The 20,772-nt window shown below is 30.9% G+C and overlaps 1 protein-coding gene across 1 annotated transcript; it reads right to left on the bottom strand.

Annotated features, from left to right (window-relative positions):
- Positions 1 to 5,397: 5,397 nt before the first annotated feature.
- On the bottom strand, positions 5,398 to 8,885 carry LOC126968247 (cuticle protein 8-like). The gene is made up of 4 exons (XM_050813134.1): positions 8,847 to 8,885; positions 8,004 to 8,240; positions 6,214 to 6,380; positions 5,398 to 5,536 (listed from the first exon to the last, which is right to left on the bottom strand). Exons 1-4 carry the CDS (start codon positions 8,856 to 8,858, stop codon positions 5,467 to 5,469), a joined length of 486 nt encoding a protein of 161 aa, XP_050669091.1. The 5' UTR covers positions 8,859 to 8,885; the 3' UTR covers positions 5,398 to 5,466.
- Positions 8,886 to 20,772: the final 11,887 nt, after the last annotated feature.

The following is a 20,772-nucleotide window of genomic DNA, read 5'->3' as shown; positions in this document are numbered from 1 at the left end:
TAATAATATGTGCCACTGCTCCAGCACAACTAATAAACATTCATTAGAAAATTATCAAGACCTAAGTGTATCCCCATTAAAAACTAGTCAAAGAATGGATACAAGTGCATCAAGTAGGTTTATATTATTTTCAGACAAAATTGGCCAAGGGTTTGGACCTTTATTAAATAATGCAGTTGCAAAGAATTGTGAGTTGATAAATATATGTAAACCCAATATAACTTTCAATAACCTCATAAATTCCATACCAAAAATAAATCTAAAAGAAAAAACGATCATAGGTATAATGTTTGGTAATAACTCTCATAATATTAGAAATAAGGACCTAATTAAAAATATAGAAAAATTAATTAATATTTCCAATAACACAAAATCTAAAGTGATGATGTGTACATTCCCATACTCCTCGGATTTGACACAGGAGCAAAATAGAAAAATATTTAAATTAAATACAACTTTGTATAATGCGACATTCCACAACAATGAAAATTTAATTTTATTTGACACAAATAAATTCATTAATTATAAAATGAAAATAACCAATGGTAACCTATACCTACCATTTAGAGTTAAGCGACAGCTGGCTACTTTAGTAGCTTATAGTCTTAGTCAACAAACTACTTCCTCTGTAGTATTATTTAATAAACATGCCTCTATTGGGCAAAATTGTAAAATAATCGACATACAAGCCCCTATTGGGGAATGTATTAGTACTAATGTACAAAAATATAACAATGAAGATTTTTCTTCAATTAATTTAAATTAAGTTATTTGACAAGGGAGGACAACTCTTGCAATATCATACAAAATAGGCAACATTCACCAAATATAAATGTTACTGCTATAGATAATCATAATATAAAGCTCATAAATATTGTTCACCAGAATATACAAGGTATCTCAAGTAAGGAATTAGAAATTGAACTGTTTTTGAGCTATTGTAATATAGATATATTATGTATTACAGAACATTGGCGTAAGAGTCATCAGCTCCAGTTTAGTTTTAGAGAACATAAAGTAGTCAGTTCGTTTTGTAGAAGTAGGGCAATACATGGAGGTTCCCTAATTATTATTAATAATAGATTAAAATGTAAAAATAGAAGAGATATTGTTAATCTCTCTATAGAACAACTAATTGAGATAGCTTGTATAGAACTAGAGCAATTTATTATTGTAAGTGTATACCGCCCCCCCACTGCATCATATGAACAATTCCAACATAGAATGGAGGAGGTACTATCAAAATTTAGCAAAACTAGCAAGTCAATTATAGTGTGTGGAGATTTTAATATAAACTTGCTTGAACCTTCGGCCAATTGTACTAGCCTTAAAAATTTATTTCAAAGTTTTAATTTGTTCAATGTATTTTGGGAACCTACTAGAATCACTTCAACAACAGCAACCTGTTTAGATAATATTTTTACGTCGTGACGTGATAGTCGATGTAAATGGCAAACGGTCTTCGGGTAAACCTGTGGGAATAGGTGTTCCACAGGGTTCTATTCTCGGTCCTTTCTTGTTTCTTATATATATTAACGATCTACCGTTTGTGGTAGATGATAGCCATGAGATTGTATTGTTTGCTGATGATACTTCACTTATTTTTAAAGTGAAGCGACGTGCGGATATTGATGACGAGGTAAGCAATGCACTCTCAAAGATAGTACGTTGGTTTGAGACGAATAATCTGCACTTAAACAGTAAAAAAACAAAGTGTTTACGGTTCATTACACCAAACACAGCGGAGGTACAAACCAACGTACTTATAAATGACCAGAGATTGGAACTTGTGGACACTACGGTCTTCTTGGGTATCACGTTAGATAAAAAGCTTCAGTGGGGTCCACATATTACCCATCTAGCAGATAGACTCAGCTCTGCGGCATATGCAGTTAGAAAGATTAGAGAGTACACGAATGTTGCGACCGCTAGATTAGTGTACTTTAGTTATTTTCACAGCATCATGACGTACGGTATATTACTATGGAGTCATGCTGCTGACATTGATATAGTGTTTGCACTGCAAAAGAGAGCTGTTCGTGCTATATATCAGCTTGGTTATAGACAGTCTCTCAAAGAAAAATTTAAAGAAATAAATATTATGACTGTTTATTGTCAGTACATTTATGAAAATTTAATAAATGTTCACAAAAATCGTCACCTTTTTGCTCTTAATAGTGATTTTCATTATTATAACACTAGAAATAAGGGATTGCTTGTAACTAATTCTAGTAGGCTTCATAAGATACATAATAGCTTTAAGGGTAAATGTATACACTTCTACAATAAAGTCCCAGCCACTGTTCAGGCATTATCTATAAATAAATTTAAATGTTTTATAAAGAAATGGCTCTGTCGTAAATCCTATTACTCCACTGCTGAATATCTAAATGATCGGACAGCCTGGGACTAGATTGTGATTATTTTATAGCGACTGTACAATATTGTATATTTTTATTGAAAAGAGCGCAAAAAAATAATGCTGGGAGAGTTTCTTGCGCCGCTTCTTCTCTCTCAGAGCGCCATTTGTTTCCGAAGCGGTAGTAGTATCTAGTAGGTATTAGAAATGACATCAAAAAGAATTCTAAAGGAATCAATTTTGAGAAAATAAATGCCTTTTATGCCTTTATGCCTTTTCATATCTACTTTGAATATATTTACATATAATATTTTAGTTAGTTTTTTTATATTTTGTACATGTAATGTTTTTTGGGTTGTCTCAGCTATATTTAGATTCCTTAGTTATATTTTTATTTAATTTTATATCTATTATTAGTTATGACTATGTTGTTCATCTGTTCGACGATAGGTTTCATGTCTGTTTACTATGACAATGTTTTCAGTTTTATATTCAAATATTTTTCTCAGAATATCCTTTTAAATCACTTGTTGAACGTCAAAAACTGCTACCTCTTCGGAAATTCATAACTCAGGCCTGAAAGAACGGGCGCAAGAAATTCAACGGAGTTCTTTTTCAAATAATAATTCATTACAAGAAAAATTAAACAGTTTATTATTCTTAAGTGATATCCCTCAAATTAATTTGTATATTTAATCCCATTTCGATTATGCACACAGATGTTTCGATCTAAGTATATCGGGTTCGAGTCCCACATCGTCCATAAATTAAATTGGTAAAAATTAAATTTGTACAATTAAAATTTATCATGTAAATAGCATTAATCGAATTAAATTTTATTTATTATTAACAATTACCTCGATGAAAAATTAAATGTGGGAAGAAACGAGATTTCACAGAAATAAAAAGAAAACATTATTTTATTTTCATAAACCTAAAACATATTGTAAGACTTTTTACATTGTATCCCATAAACTGAAATAAGAAACACACAAGAATTTTAAATTAAGAAATTCAATTTTAAAAACATATATATTAACCTCTTTAGGTTACCCATTTAGTAAGCTATTGTTTTGGCTCGATCCCTTATCGATTTGATTGAAGTCTAGGTTTTTTTAAAGATTGAAACTGTTGTTGGCGTTTAACGGCCGTTTTCAATTTCCTATAATCCTTAGTTTAACTTTTTAGAGGTAGACAAATCTATCTTTTTACTAACTTGGACTATAACTTACTTTTTAAAAATTGGACTATAACTATATTTGACATAATTATGGAAAGATAAGATCTTGTCATTAAACGGTGACAGCAATGTATCCCTAACTAGAGATACGTTATTGAAAACGGCCGCTAATCGACTAGTTTGCGTACCCGTTAGTTCCATGACTCAAACTGTAAATAGCAAATTATTAACATAAGTTAGATGCCGAATTAAATAGCTATTTTAAATGACAATAAGAATTTGTTGTCCACATATCACTACACATTAATGATCGAAAAATAAGAAACAATGTCAATGACATATAAAGAAATGCAAAAGAACTTTCTTCGTTCAAAGAAAGGCTAACATATTTTAATATACATAGCTTGAGCCAAAGAAGAGATTTGTTGGATTTGATATTTCTATATATCTTTTAAGACTCTTGTCTTAACAACATCTATGATAATCCAGATTTAATTCCAAGAAAAAATTTAATGTTCCCTTTCGATATCCTCGCAAATAATAACACTTCTTCAAAGACCTTTTCGAAAAACTGTTCTCGGCAATAACTCACCAATTTCCAGGATGTCTAAAATACTAAACGATAGTTGCAAACATTTGGATCCTTTTGGGGTCTCCGTAGTAAAATTTTATAAAGTGATACATTAAATAATTCGTAATATTGACAAAATTTGTTTAAATGATTTCAATTTAGCGATCTACTTAAAACTATTTCATAGAGATTTTTTTTCGGTTAAAAGTTTATACGTTTTTTAAATTATGAATAAGTACTTCATTAGATTATACCATACTAGCTGACCCGGCAAACGTTGTTTTGCCATATAAAGTATAATTCACGCGATAGTTTTATAAGTAATAATAAGTAAGTAATTATAGCATCATTTTGTTCTATTGTCAATAGTTTTTGCAGCGCACGCAAAAATAGGTTTTCGATTTTACACCTTGTGTTACAAAATAGCAATTTTATTACGGATCCCTAATTTAAAAAAAAATACATAATATAGCCTATAGCCTTCCTCGATAAATGGACTACCCAACACTCAAAGAATCATTCAAATCGGACCAGTAGTACCAGAGATTAGCGCGTTCAAACAAACAAACAAACAAACAAACACTGCAGCTTTATAATATTATATAGTAATATAGTATAGATAAATATATATAAGCTTCATAATAATTGCATGCTGTATCTGCCTTAAAAGATAATAATAATAATTAAATTGCCTTAAAAGATAAAAGATAATATAATAATGCATTTAGAATTAACTTTAGATTAAATATTGTATTGTTGTAATTATCACTGGTGGATTGAATAAATAAAATAAAATAAAAACATATCCCAGGAAATTAGCAAATTATTGACAAAATTGAATACATGTCCTTTTAATAGCCGCACGCCACCGCTAAAGATACCTACACACTTTCATTAAAAAGCGCCACGTAGTTTTTATGTTTTTTGTGAATATTACGTCCATAATTTTAGGCAGTACTTTGAAAAGATAATGAAATAATTATGTTACTGTCTGGTACAATATCTGATAATATATTTACAATGCTGAGATGTTTCACATCATTCGGGTGCCCTGTGTTCTCCTTATATTTTTATGATGAATTTACATACCTACTACATTACTAACACGTTTTTTAATTCAACATCTGAATAAAAATTTAAGAATCTAATTATTAAATGATCGAAATAGCAAATATTATGTTCATTTTACCAAAACATATTTTATGCACGCAATTTAAATCTTAAATAGTATATAAATTTAATTTGAGCGAAGAAAATAACGGGGTTAAATTAAAAAAAAAAAGAAAATGAATGTTCAGAAATCATTGTAATAAATAAATAAATAAAAAACAGTTATTGAGTTAGGTCAAAAGGTCTTCAATAGTGGTGGTTATAGGCTGCCTGGGGGTGAAGAGCAGGTCCTGAGTTATGGACGACTGCGTTGAATCTGTAAAACACACAATAGTTAGGTACATATTAACAATTTAAAATTATATATAGTAAACAATTTGTTATTTTTTAAAATTACAATCCTCACTTTTGGGATTAATCACACAAATTAAATTTGCTACCAAATTTTTTTATGAACGATTCTAACCCAGGCGTCTCGTGTTCTGTCCGAGCGTTCTTACCAACTGAGCCAACCGTTCGAGTAAGGCATGGATCGTAAATCTTGGTATATCTTGTTCATCTCTCAGGGTTTGGCTCCATCTACAGGATCTACTTTACAGTTGATAACTTGCTCAACCCCAATAATTGCATATTTGGAAACTGACTTGAGTTGTCGCTCTTTTTAATTTTTTAGAGTCATACTAGCTGACCTACCAAACGTTGTATTGCCGATATTAAAATCGCGATACAAAAGTAACTGTTGATCGTAGATGGGTGAAAATTTGAAATTGTATGTATTTTTAATGCTGACTTATGAGTCAAATCAAACAAATTTAAAAAAAAAATAAAAAAAAAACATTTAGGGGGATGAAAAATAGATGTTGTCCGATTCTCAGACCTATCCAATATGCACTCAAAATTTTATGAGAATCCCTCAAGCCGTTTCGGAGGAGTTCAATGTTTAATGACCCACCATGATACGAGAATTTTATATATTAGATAAAGTAAAAATACCCATTGTGATCATCAGCGGTGTATTCAACGTTGCGGACTACTCCATCAGGCTGCACCAGGGAGTAGCTGCCGTGCACCACGTCACCGTCGCGGCTCTCGTGCTGGGACTTGTGGTCTCCGGTGTGAGGATCTGACACGGAGTATGCGAAATCGTACTTGGGGTGGGCCTGGCAAAAATTAGAAAAGTGGTTATATTTGTTATGGTATATAAAAAAGGATTGGGTTATCCAACATAGAATGACCTCACTGATAGCCATAAAGTTAGTACTAAAAACGTACTTATAAAAGTACGAAATGCTATATATATATATTCTATGCTCAAATATATACTTACAATATATGTATAGATGAACAAAACATGCGAGAGATAAGAACATATGTAACGGAGATACACAGGATAGAAAATTAATACGAATCTATTGTTAGGGTAAGCGATTTAGATTGATAAGTCGTAAATAGTCAGCCACGCTTAGCATAAGCTCCTTAGTATTTTTGAATATAAAACCACTAACGAACAAATTGACAAATCAAAATAGGTCACGTATTATTAGGCTGTCTCTAAGTCTTTGGCTCAAACATTGTAATTTTGTCACCAAAAATCTAAGTTATTTTGTGTCAATGTCAGCTTATTCATTTATTACACTTTTTCGACACCACATTAACAAAATATAACTTTAATCCTAACATATTAATATCATATGGTGCGAATGGCGGCCTTTTCAATAGTTATATTATAACAAATTGTTGCCTGGGAGAGATCACTATCTATATAGTGATCTCAACAATTTGTTAAACAACAAAGAGAAAACAATACATTAAAAGGGTAAGAAAGTGTCAAAACTATACACACATATACATATATAGGTAATATACACTACAGTAAAATAAATATACAAGAGAGTAAAAGAACATATAAAAAAAATTGAAACAAAAATTGAACTTTCTTATTGTTAATCATATAGAGGATAGATAATGTTGTTTTAGTACAATATCTTTTAGGGTGGCTAGTGCTTATGATTAACGCGGATAGTAAGCGGGAATTGATTCCAAGAGTGATGGCATTAATGGTGAAAGAAAAGTGATAGCTATCAGATTTATGGAAGAAGAGTGCAACGCTACCATGAGCTGATACTCTAGTAGCTCAAATCTGTCTTAAGGGTAAAGATAAAGAGCAGTATTTGGGTGAAAAATAATGGAATAAAGAAGGTGTAGAATGTGGGAATTGCGCCGTAGACGTATAGGAAGCCAGTTGAGTTTTTTCGGAAAAAGGAGATATGATCGTGTTTACGTAGACTAAATATGCAGCCAATACATATACATACTAGCTGACCCAGCAAACGTATTGCCATATAAAGTAAAAAAAAACAATAATTAAAATTTTTGGGGTATAAAAACAGATGACGACCGATTCTCAGACCTATCATTAGATATATTAATATCGTACATGAAATTTATCTTACTACAATAATTCTTGCAATCCTGTTGCGGATCTGTGGATCGAACGTAATAATATAAAAATCTTGATACAAAAATAGGTGTTAATCGTAGGGAAGAGAAAATTTTATATTATATGTATTTTTCAATGCTGAATATATCAAAAAAAAATAAAAAAAAAAACATTTAGGGGTGGGTGACTCTTATCATTTAGGGGTATGAAAAATAGATGTGGGCTGATTCTCAGACCTACCCGATATACACACAATATTTCATACAAATCGGTTCAGCCGTTTCGGTGGAGTTTGATAACAGTAAACAGCGGGACACGAGAATTTTATATATATGATACTTACGTATTCATCGTGACCATTGTATCCCTCATAGGCAGCTGGTGCGTCGTAGTGTGTCAAAGGAGCGGCGTATTGGGCCAGGGGAGCAGCGTACGCCAGTGGAACTGCGTAGTGTGAGGGGGCAGCCAGGTGACCTAGAGTCAGACCCTCATCGTGGCGGATTATACTCTGAGAGGATACAGCTGGAGCATGGTAGTAGCCGGCGTTAGCCACCGCTACTACGGTACAAAGTGTCACGATCTGAAACAGTTTAGAATCATATAAAATAAAAAACAATAAATCAAAAATAAAAATTGTAAACAAAATTTTATGAACGAGCTAACCGTTCGAGTGACGTATCGTCATAAAATCTGTAATAAGTACATATCACAATATTTTTTTAGATAACGGCCAAGTGTGTAATATGTGTGTAGTATGAAGCACACTGAATACAGACACATGCTTAAACAAAATACTTTTTAATGGATTACAACGCTACACGCGTTGTAATTGTGTAATTGTAACTGTGTTTTTAAATAAGATCTTGCATAAAAGTTATATTTTCATTATTATTTTCTTGAATTCGACGTTTCGTGAACTTTCCCGAGCACGTTTTCAGGCGGACTGCGGTTGAAATGCGTCAAGATAGTTTTAATTTAGATATTATTTTTAGAAAACATCGTTTTAAATAAAATTATAATATATTTTTCACTTTTTACGCAAAATCGAATGTAAAAACAGTTAGAATTACACTCGTTTTAAACCGTTTCAAAAGTGTTTTATTTTAATGTGTAACACTCATGTTAATAAACGAAAATAGTAAATACATATGATTTAAACTAAAATAATATTCAGTTATTCACTTACTTTACTGAACATTTTGCTCTGTTTAACACGAATGGTCAATGATTGATGTCAACCGCAAGTGGTTATTGGTTTTTATACATTTATCAATCAATAGGCGCAAGTGGTGGTAAACATGGTAGACCTTGCCTCAAATATTACAATAGAAAAGGTTCTAATTGCACTTTATCATAAAAACACATGTCATGGCTTGTCATTATTTCGACATGATATAATTTTTGATATCAAAAATTAAAATTACATAGTAATATATTTTAACCGACTTCAAAAAAGGAGGAGGTTATCTAGTCTGTATGTTTTTAAAGTGAAGACTTTTTTTTTATGAAATAGGAGCACAAACGAGCGGGTCACCTGTTGTTAAGTGATCACCGCCGCCCACAATCTCTTGCAACACCAGAGGAATCACAGGAGCGTTGCCGGCCTTTAAGGAAGGTGTACGCGCTTTTTTTTGAAGGTACCCATGTCGTATCGTCCCGGAAACACCGCACAAGGAAGCTCATTCCACAGCTTTGTAGTACGTGGAAGAAAGCTCCTTGAAAACCGCACTGTGGAGGACCGCCACACATCCAGATGGTGACTTCTTTAGACATGTTGGTTCCTTGAACTCGCGTGACTGTCACGTAAAAAAAAATAAAGTTTAAATGACAAAGAGTTGACAGCACGAAAAACTTTATGTGTGGTTTAGCCAACGGCCCTATGTACTACAAACCTTTGCCCTAACGCATTTGACGCACGACAGTAATTTGATTAAGTTACTGCACCTACTTAAAACCTATCAATAGGTAGCACATATAAATAATAAATAATAGGGCTATATATAACCTAGGTCCTAAGGATTCATTGAGAGCAAAATTCAAAGAAATTAACATCTTGATTGTTGCTTCTCAATATATTCTTGATAATGTAATGTATAATTTTATATATATATATAAAATTCATAACCATAATGTTAACACCAGGAACAGACATAAACTTATAATGCCTACTACTTGACTAAGTCGAGTTAACAAGTCTTTTGTGGGGCGATGGCTATTAAATAATAAGTTTAATTGTACAATGTTACTTTGTTACTTTGTAAATGTTACTTTAATTGTAAAACATATTTTTGATGAAAAAAAAAAGCCCGCTGAGTTTGTTGCGCCCATTCTTATCAGGCCTGAGGCATTCATTTTGGAATGGGTGGTAGTTTTTTGACTTTCAATAAGTGATTTCACATCCTATTTTGAATAAAAATATTTGAATTTGAATTTGAATAGTATTTTATTAATAATAAAAGTAAAGGTTTGCAAAAGAGGTGTATTGATTTAATTATTTTATACTTTTCAGTTTTTGATGTCGGTTTCTTAAACGTTTTTTTTTTATGTTTTCTATTTGTTGGAATTCCAATAATGTGCTGAGAGGACATTTAAACTCGAGGGTTTCGGATTCCTATTCGGATCCCGTTAATTGACTATAGCAATCTGATGATGGTGAGTAACTTTCAATTACAATCACTTTTTTATTTATATTACATCATCCTATATGAATGTTTGTTTCCGAATCACGGATGTTTATAAGGATTTCTGTATGTTTAAGTAAGTATATTGTATTAAAAATATCGTAGTCTTGTACCCATAGTACAGGCTACGCCTAGTTTGGGGCAAGATAATTTGTGTAAAAGTGTGTGTATTTATATTTATTTATTTATTTTCCTTAAAATAACCCTTTTTGCTCTTATTAGCATGGGTGGTAGATTTTCACATTTAATACAAGATTCTACTTGAATATTTGAATTTTATTGAATTTGGAGCAATGCTTTTTTGTTCTCTTATAGATCTATTTGCCCAAAAAAAACAAAGATTTTTTTTACAAATATATACATATTTTTAGGTTATACGATAATAATTATCAAAGTCATTTATTGGCATCCAAGAATGATAATAATAATAATATTGACACACTTTTTACACAAATTATCTTGCCCCAAATTAAGTATATATATAGCCTGTGTTATGGGTTGTAAGACAACGGTATATTTAATACAATAAACATACATAAATACATATAAACATACATAATTACATTTAAACAACCATGACTCAGAAACAAACATCCATATTCATCATATAAATGCTTGCACCTACCGGATTTCGAACCCGGGACCTCTAGCTTAGTAGGTACGATCGCTAACCACTCGGCTATACAGGTCGTCTTATATGATAATAAGTGGAAAATATTCGTTCGCACTAAGTTGTCTTAGACAAAATAAGCCATCTGGTCAAGCCTCTTTGTGAACATCAAGTTCATTTAACTGTCTTAACATGCTTTTTCGTGCAATATTAATTTTGCCAATAAAGTTACTATTATGAACAGTTGTACTAATTTGTGTGGTTGGATGAGCTAAGCATTGGCTACGGTCATCTCAAAGGTGTTTGACAGCATGCTTAATATGCAGTTAAATAAGTTTATAAAGCCTCATGACAACCAGTTTGGATTTCGACCTGGATTGTCTACAGAGAGTGCTATACTGTGTGTTAAAAGTGCTGTCACATACTATACTAAGCGCAAGACTCCAGCTTATGCCTGTTTTCTTGACTTGTCGAAGGCGTTTGATCTGGTTTCATACGATATCTTATGGCAAAAAATGGGAAAGGTTGGAATACCTTCTGAGATTATCAATATTTTCAAATTTTGGTATGAAAACCAGGTCAGCCATGTCAGATGGGCGGGAGTCTTGTCACGTCCATGTGGGTTGGAGTGCGGGGTGAGGCAGGGAGGATTGAGCTCACCAACGCTCTTCAACCTATATGTAAATGATTTGATTGACGAGCTCAGTGGCACCAGGGTCGGCTGCTTCATAGACGGAACTTGTGTCAACAATATAAGCTACGCAGACGACATGGTGCTGCTCAGTGCGTCTATTTGTGGTCTCAGACAACTGATGGCCATATGTGAGGCTTATGTGGGAGGACATGTTCTTGCCTATAACGCTAGAAAAAGTAAAGTGATGGTCTTTGAGGCCGGTGGTAAAACACCAAATAAAGTACCACCTGTAATGCTCAATGGTACAGCGTTGGAGAGAGTATCTACGTTTAAATATCTTAGTCATATGTTGACTTCCGACCTCAGGGACGACACGGAAATCGAGAGAGAACGGAGGGCGTTGTCGGTGAGAGCGAATATGCTGGCTCGCAGATTCGTGCGTTGCTCAAACAGCGTCAAGATTACGCTGTTCAGAGCCTTTTGTACAACTTTCTACACGTGCAACCTGTGGGCCATGTACACTCAAAAATCCTACAACGCGCTTCGTGTTCAATATAACAATGCTTTCAGGGTGCTGATGGGGCTGCCCCGATTTTGTAGCGCATCAGGGATGTTCGCGGAAGCACGGGTCGACTGTTTTTATGCGACTGTACGCAAAAGATGTGGATCCCTGGTGAGCAGAGTGCGGGGCAGTACCAACAGCATTCTAAAGATGATTGCGAGCAGGTTGGATTGCAGATATGTGGGTCATTGCTGCAGTATTTCTAACGGAATGGTGCAGCGGTGACACACATCTGTAACTTAATAAGTAATAGGTTTAGGAGAAGTACTAACATAGAAAATAAGTTTGCTGTATTACTAACAATTAATATGAGTCATGATACTCGAAATAAAGATTTATTATTATTATTATTATTATTATTATTATTATTATTATTATTATTATTATTATTATTATTATTATTATTATTATTATTATTATTATTATTATTATTATTATTATTATTATTATTATTATTATTATTATTATTATTATTATTATTATTATTATTATTATTATTATTATTATTATTATTATTATTATTATTATTATTATTATTATTATTATTATTATTATTATTATTATTATTATTATTATTATTATTATTATTATTATTATTATTATTATTATTATTATTATTATTATTATTATTATTATTATTATTATTATTATTATTATTATTATTATTATTATTATTATTATTATTATTATTATTATTATTATTATTATTATTATTATTATTATTATTATTATTATTATTATTATTATTATTATTATTATTATTATTATTATTATTATTATTATTATTATTATTATTATTATTATTATTATTATTATTATTATTATTATTATTATTATTATTATTATTATTATTATTATTATTATTATTATTATTATTATTATTATTATTATTATTATTATTATTATTATTATTATTATTATTATTATTATTATTATTATTATTATTATTATTATTATTATTATTATTATTATTATTATTATTATTATTATTATTATTATTATTATTATTATTATTATTATTATTATTATTATTATTATTATTATTATTATTATTATTATTATTATTATTATTATTATTATTATTATTATTATTATTATTATTATTATTATTATTATTATTATTATTATTATTATTATTATTATTATTATTATTATTATTATTATTATTATTATTATTATTATTATTATTATTATTATTATTATTATTATTATTATTATTATTATTATTATTATTATTATTATTATTATTATTATTATTATTATTATTATTATTATTATTATTATTATTATTATTATTATTATTATTATTATTATTATTATTATTATTATTATTATTATTATTATTATTATTATTATTATTATTATTATTATTATTATTATTATTATTATTATTATTATTATTATTATTATTATTATTATTATTATTATTATTATTATTATTATTAAGTATTATCAAACGTTGAAGACGAGTAGTTGGCAAACAAGTTACATATTATGCTCTGCCCATCGGATGCAGTTGTATCATTGATATGTTGAGGTATCTGAACTAAATGACTGCGTGTTATTTTTTAGATACGAATGAAAATATTTGGGATTCATTCTAATAGTATCTTCAGCCCTTTGTATATAATTATTATAGCATGGTGTAGCTACTAGCTTATATCTCTTATTTAAGATTTGAAGCGAAATTTTGTCTAAAGGGTTTTGATAGACCCTGTATTTATGTGAAAGTTTATTTTTCTCTTTCGTTAGCTTAATTAATTGCTTATTGAACCACGGTGGACTTGTCTTTAGCGACGCTTCTTCTTATCTTCTTCCTTTTCAAGTCTAAAAACAGAATCACAAGTTCTTATTATTATAAGACTCCATTTCTCTTTAAGTCGTATATGTAAGTCGATATTTTTATAATCGTGGTGATTTCGTGACGTTTGTATAAATTACAGTGACAAGGTAATATTAGCTTGTCATTGGTCCTGTTTTTAAATATTAAAGTAATATAACTTGAATTGAATGAAAATAATGTTCAAATCTTAGATTAAGAATTATTCTCCGATGCCCTCCAACTAGATACCGTAGACGTAGTCGCAAAGTACGCCAACTAATACTACGCCCAAGTGAGCGTGCTCTAGCCAGTCTCAAACAATGTGTGACGTTGATGTGTCACATATTCTGTTAAACTTTGCTAATAATTGAAACAAAAATTTGCGCAGTAAAACTTTGTTAAAATAATACTACAACGTAAAATAACACGAAGCGTATGTCACAAAATTTGAAAGATACCATTGAGTGTCAAGATACCACGCACACAAGCATCTAATAGTAGCCGTGATAAAAAAGCTGTTGTTCTTAGATAGTGCGGTATCTAATTGGAGCGCAGCTGCGACCAATCCATAAGGTTTAAATATTCCATATTATACGAGCAAGTAATATTTTTTTCATTTCTCATACTCGGAAAGTAATGTTGTTTTGATCTGATTATTGGGTGGAAAATGCTGCTTCCCTCCATAGAGAGGGAAAAACTCATACAAATTACTTCCCACCTAAGGGCAGGAATGAACTTCAAAAATAGAACTGCTTTCAGCTGTGAAGAGTTTTATGTACAAAACAACTAATTAAAAAAAATGCTGCGGCCATGTGACTTTCTAAACAGCCAGTGTGAACTTAGCACAAACTTCTTTGAGCGAAGTAAGCTGCAACAATTACGCGGTGAGTTTCCATATTTAAAATTTTAAAAGTCGACATAAATTGTCCTAATTTGACAGTTAATTTTAAATAGGTACTACTAGGTAATATTATGATTTATCAAAAAATAGTTTTGATAAACAACTAGTTTTATTTTCCTCATATTCGAAATGAAAAGTAAAGTGTTTAACACGGGTAAAATAATCAATTCCTACTCGGACTATAGCCGCGCTTGCTGCGCTTGGGCGTCTAAATACCTCGGGAATTGATTCTTTCGACCCTTGGTTAACAATCTACTATATTGTAATATGTGAATGAAATCTGGACGCTGGAAATTCACAATCATATAAATATAGCCATGGTTGCAATTCAGTGACCCCAACCGAATTCCTTTTAAATCAGTCTAATTTACAAAACTCTGATCAATTACGCTAATCATTAGGCTGTTTCGCAATGTCCAGTCGAATTGAAATGCATTGAAATCTAGATAAGATCTAAAAAGCCTTAATTTAAATTTAACAACACCTCAAGTCAATGTCAATGCTTCGTAATATTATCTTAATTACTACAGTATGTAATTAATTGTTAATTGTAACAGAGGTTTAAGTCGACATTGCTTTAACATTTTTGTTGTGTCATAGAGGCCGTAGTCGCGGTAGATACAATGCTGTATGTACTTATTATTGCGCGAACGTGTTGTGGTCAAGCAGTTGGTTTGCGTTTTTGGGAGTTATTCCACCCAAGGTTAACTATTTCATGCTTGTTATATTTATATAATAGAAGTGTTGGGTGTGTCTTGATTATTATAACAGTAACTTAGTAACGTTTTTCTTTCAAGAGAAAAGGACACATTTTAATGATTAATAGTATTGCTGCTTATTATAAATACTAACAACATTACCAATGGGAGGCTTCTTTGGACAGGACGCCGGCTTAATTATGGGTACAACGGCGCCTATTTCTACCGTGAAGCAGTAATGTGTAAGCATTATTGTGTTTCGGTCTGAAGGGTGCCGTAGCTAGTGAAATTACTGGTCAAATGAGACAACATCTTATGTCTCAGGGTGACGAGCGCAAATGTAGTGCCGGCCAGAATTTTGGGTTTTATCAAGAATCGTGAGCGGCACTGCGTTGTAATGGGCAGGGCGTATCAATTACCATCAGCTGAACGTTCTGCTCGTCTCGTCCCTTACTGTCATAAAAAAACATGTATACAATATGTTTGTTCATGTATCTATCTATCTTATCGGGCGACCTTACCAACTGAGGCAACAGTTCGAGTGACGCACGGATCGTAAATCTTCTATGACTTGTTCAACACTCAGGCTGTGGCTGCATCTACAGAATCTACCTGCTCAACCTAATTATTGAAGTAATGTATGAGAGTGATCACCTAACATCGAATACGATAACGAGAAACGTCTAATTAATTTGCAATTTGACATTTATTTAATTCATTTTCAGTTTAACGTTCTACTTAAGCGACGAGTTTCTTTATCGACCCTATTTGCAGTTTAATAATAATTACACTTTTTATTTGTGTTGATTAGTATGCGTTATTATTGTAATACCTATTGTCCAACTGCTCAGAAGTCGTTTGATGCCACATTATTAATAAGCTAACGGGTAAGAATGATCACCTACCATCGAGAGAGATGATGACTAACGCAAATAAATCATAAATATATAATTAATAGAATAAATTATTAATCATTCACAATACATTTTAAGCCCTGCTTCGCTGACGGGATGGAAGTAATCATCTCACATAATGTGAGCCTATTTTAAGTCATTGTTGATATCTATAATAATCTAATCATTTTTATGGAAGTAATTCTTAGCAGAAACCAAGTTAAACAGACCAAGAATATATCTGTTTGGACGACCTTCACCTTAATAAAAAGCGCTCTAAAAACAACCGTTACTATTATATGTTTCATGGTTGTGGTTAATATAAATAGAGTAGTTATAACAACGGTAGCAAATATGCGCAATTAAATTATGAACTGAACTTGCTCTTGAAGATTGTAATAATGAATTGACATAATAAACTGCATTTAGTTAAAAGTTAGGCCGGAAAGGTTCAACGGTAACTGTATGAATGTCTTTGATAAAATATTATTTCATATGTAGGGGACACCGGATAGTTAAGACAAAGACGCCATAAATTAGTATCTATATTATTTATTTATTTTTTTAACATCATAAGTCTTTAAGTATATAGTTGACAATATATGCAAAAAATTTAGATCAATCTTAATGGATAGGAAATACAACAGATTTATAAAAAAAAATATTTCCAATTTCACCCCATACCTATGGGTCAAACCGGATAGGTCATTTATATTAAAGGCGCGAATACAGCTACCATTAATAATATAAAATATTTAAATTATTCGCAGTTCTTGCAAACAAAAAGTAATAATTCCTGCTGAGAACAACTAATACAACCTTCGTGAGCCCATTTACTGTAGTTTTCGCCGCACACTGGGAATCTTCTTGGCAGTCTTACCGCAACCTTTACCTTTAACTGATATCTTATTAATTGATGGTGTCGCCTTTTCCACCAATTGATTTTTATATGACGATTCAGACAAAACATCGGTTTGCCCTCGTCGCTTCGATAGCCTTTTGCTTTTTGTAATGTGAGGAATTGGCATAATATCCCTAGAAGTAATAAGAGACCTGCGGTAACTGAAAATATTTGTCCATCTGTAGATGTTCTTGTTGGCGGGGTCGGCGTTCTTTCTCGAGGCAGTGTATTCTGGTTTTTTTCCGCTAATTGTATACCCTAAACGCTTCAAATTGTACTTATGACGATAAATATAATATTTTGTGTTATTTTGAGCTGTTCGAGCTCAAAAGTCTGATAAAAGTTAAATAAATCCATTTTTTATAAATTTAAAACAGATATTAATTTTGAATGAATAAACCGATGTTCATGTAGTTTTCAGTAAATCAGTAAAGCCGTTTAAAAATAAAATTTTTTTCGTAGTTTTTTTGGGATTCCTCTAAATCTACCGGTCCGAATTGTATTCAAAATATAAGTTTTGTCAAGCCTTTTCGAATGGCTTCATAATATCTTATTGACAGGGTCAATAAATTTATGTTCTTGAATTCATTACACTTACTGTTATTTACACGGTTATTTAATAGATTTTTTTACGTGATTACGTCATAAGAAAACATCATGTCATTCGATCGTTTATTTTTTATTTGAAAGTCCCACGCAGAATCCATCGACGAGCAACCGGTCTTTTATACCAACCCATAGCCAGTACTAATCTTAAGCAATTTTCCGCTATACCAAGGCTAACAAAAATTTATAATTCTATTAGCAAAGAGGTTGACCCAAATTAAAAAAAAGCGGCCAAGTTTGAGTTGGTCTCGCACATGAGGGGTTTCGTCGCGGCAAGTAACATTATATAATTTTTTTGGAACGAATTTCCTAATGGGACGAAGCGGAGGGGTACCCTAACCGGGAAAAAACGTCCGGAACGTAAGATTATTACTATTTATATATAAATAATTGACAAGTAACAATTATTGATATTTGACACATTTCCGACAAATTACATTGATTGTTTATTTTATATATTTAGAGCATTGGTAACAAGGCCAAACCAAACCTATACAATAAACGAATATTTAAATCATATTTAAATAGTTTTATAACTGCAAAATTACATTGACATAAAAGCAAAGCGTCTATATTTTGTAAACCTTTTTGATGTTATTGAAGACAAATTTCTTTGACTAATACGATGCGCGCGCACAACGACATCTAAAAATAAAAGTTTTTAGAAATTTTCTGACGTTTGCGACATTAATTATTTTTTTTTGGTTTCTTCGTCCATTATTAGGACAGGAAAGGGTGCAAGCCAATAAAACCGTATTCGTTAATATTCAATAATTTTTTTCACCATTTTTACAATATTGTTCTTTCTACAAACGAACAGCACGACGAATAAATAATTTTAAGGATTTGTTTTGTTATGCCAAATAAGTATAACTTCTTGAGTGCATACATAAGTATGCACACACTTTTTTTTATTTTAGACAGTAGAATTCAGTGGTAACCAGTAAAATTTATATTTTTATAATAAGGAACTTCGTTCCTATCCGGTGTCCCACGACACCATGCGGTTTTTTTATATTTGAGTTGATTGAATGAAAGGTAAATTGTGGTTTACAATCTATGACATAGTAAAAAAAAAGTACTTATAAACTATAAATCTCGTTCAAATTTTCGGTGGAAATTTGCATGGTAATGCACATTATATATATTTTTTAGTTTTATTATTCTCTTCTTTATCATCTTGAAAGTGTCTCTCACGCAAACTAATAGTACTAGAAAAAATATAACACTAGAAATCTTAACATAATTTTTGAAGATTTATCCATAATCCACACGTATGGTGAAGACCAAACCCATACGTATGAAATGAAAAAATTCAATTCAATTCTTCAATTGAATTGATTTTTTTTTGGAAAATAATGTGACAATCTCGTTCAAATTTTCGGTGGAAGTTTGCATGGTAATGCATATTATATGTATTTTTTAGTTTTATTATTCTCTTCTTTATCACGTGAAAAGTGTTTCTCACGCAAACTAATAGTACTAGAAAAAAAATTACATTAGAAATCTTAACATTATTCAATTCAATTCTTCAATTGAATTGAATTTTTTTGGAAAATAATGTGACAACTTTAATAATTTGTACATCTAATAATGTGTAATGGTATAGGCTTTTATTTTTTTTGTGTAACGATTTTTGGTTGACCTAATAAAATAGAAATATAAAGAAATATTAGAGTCATAATAATTTTTTAATTAAAATTGTAACAATAACCAATTATTTCTGCACTCGTCGACCGATGCTACTTTCTTTTAATAATCAAAGAACAAGATGCGTCATAAGCCGAACGCTAAGGACGATCTTACCTCTCTATCACTTGTTCCTCGCTCTCGCTTGCACGCTCAGCTCAGGTAGAACGTGACTCTTTTTCATGCGTGCAGCAGGCGTTCATGTTCACATAATCAGATCAAAAGTGAAATGCAAATTTATGTAGAATTTGAAAATTGTTTGGCAATAATCTCACGACTGTTTTCTTTAATTTATTACTTCTTTGGAGGTAGTTAAAATTTATTCCTGTTCGAAAAATAATATTAATTAAAATATTTTGTTCGCTGTCTGTACAAAACATATTGTGAAGCACATAAATTACTACTCGAGGCGATTAAAGAACAAAAAATGGGACTAAACAAAAAATAATAATAAATTATTTATTATTCATTTTTTGAGACGTAATAGGAATAAAATCTTTGTCAAAAAAATATTTTTTTGTGTGGCACAATACTTTGTGAGGCATGAGGAACAAATCTTAGTAAACAATGAATGTATTAAGTTAAGGCACTTATTAATTTGAAGTTACATATTAATATGAAAGGTAAATTAATACACACTCTTCGGTGAGCGTGTTTGCATATGTTCCGAAGTTTTTGATAACGTTTTTTAATTAAAAATATTGAAAGGAGATATTTCGGATTAAGGAGCTTAAAATCACAGACGAAAGGTCGAGATTAAGAGTTTTTGGATGTTGGAGATTACAATGTTCTTTTCATTAATATTAAAAAAAACCGTGCATATATTTCACATAATTAATGCCTCAATGGTTTATTGATGTAAAAACCTTACTAATTATCCATGTTTCTTTCCAGTTTCTAAATGATTATATGAACTTATCCCTTGCATTTGTATACTTAAAATTGAAAATATCGAAAAGTACAATCAGATGGGAAAGATATTCATCATATCAATATTTCTTAATCGATTTAATTTCAGGGCTCAATCAAAACATGACTTATGTTAAATCATTCACGCTTTATTTACAAGTCACAAAACATTTTACAAAATTATAAATAGTGTTAGTTTAATTCTT

The sequence above is a fragment of the Leptidea sinapis genome, chromosome 15, assembly GCF_905404315.1.
Source record: "Leptidea sinapis chromosome 15, ilLepSina1.1, whole genome shotgun sequence".
In the NCBI taxonomy this organism is placed as follows: Eukaryota; Metazoa; Arthropoda; class Insecta; order Lepidoptera; family Pieridae; genus Leptidea; species Leptidea sinapis.
This window is presented reverse-complemented; position numbering and strand designations above follow the sequence as displayed.

Coding starts and splice junctions, on each gene's coding strand:
- LOC126968247 (XM_050813134.1), bottom strand. Junction 6,381..8,003: donor ACAATGGTCACGATGAATAC/GTAAGTATCATA, acceptor AATTTTTGCCAG/GCCCACCCCAAGTACGATTT. Junction 5,537..6,213: donor ACCGCTGATGATCACAATGG/GTATTTTTACTT, acceptor TGTGTTTTACAG/ATTCAACGCAGTCGTCCATA.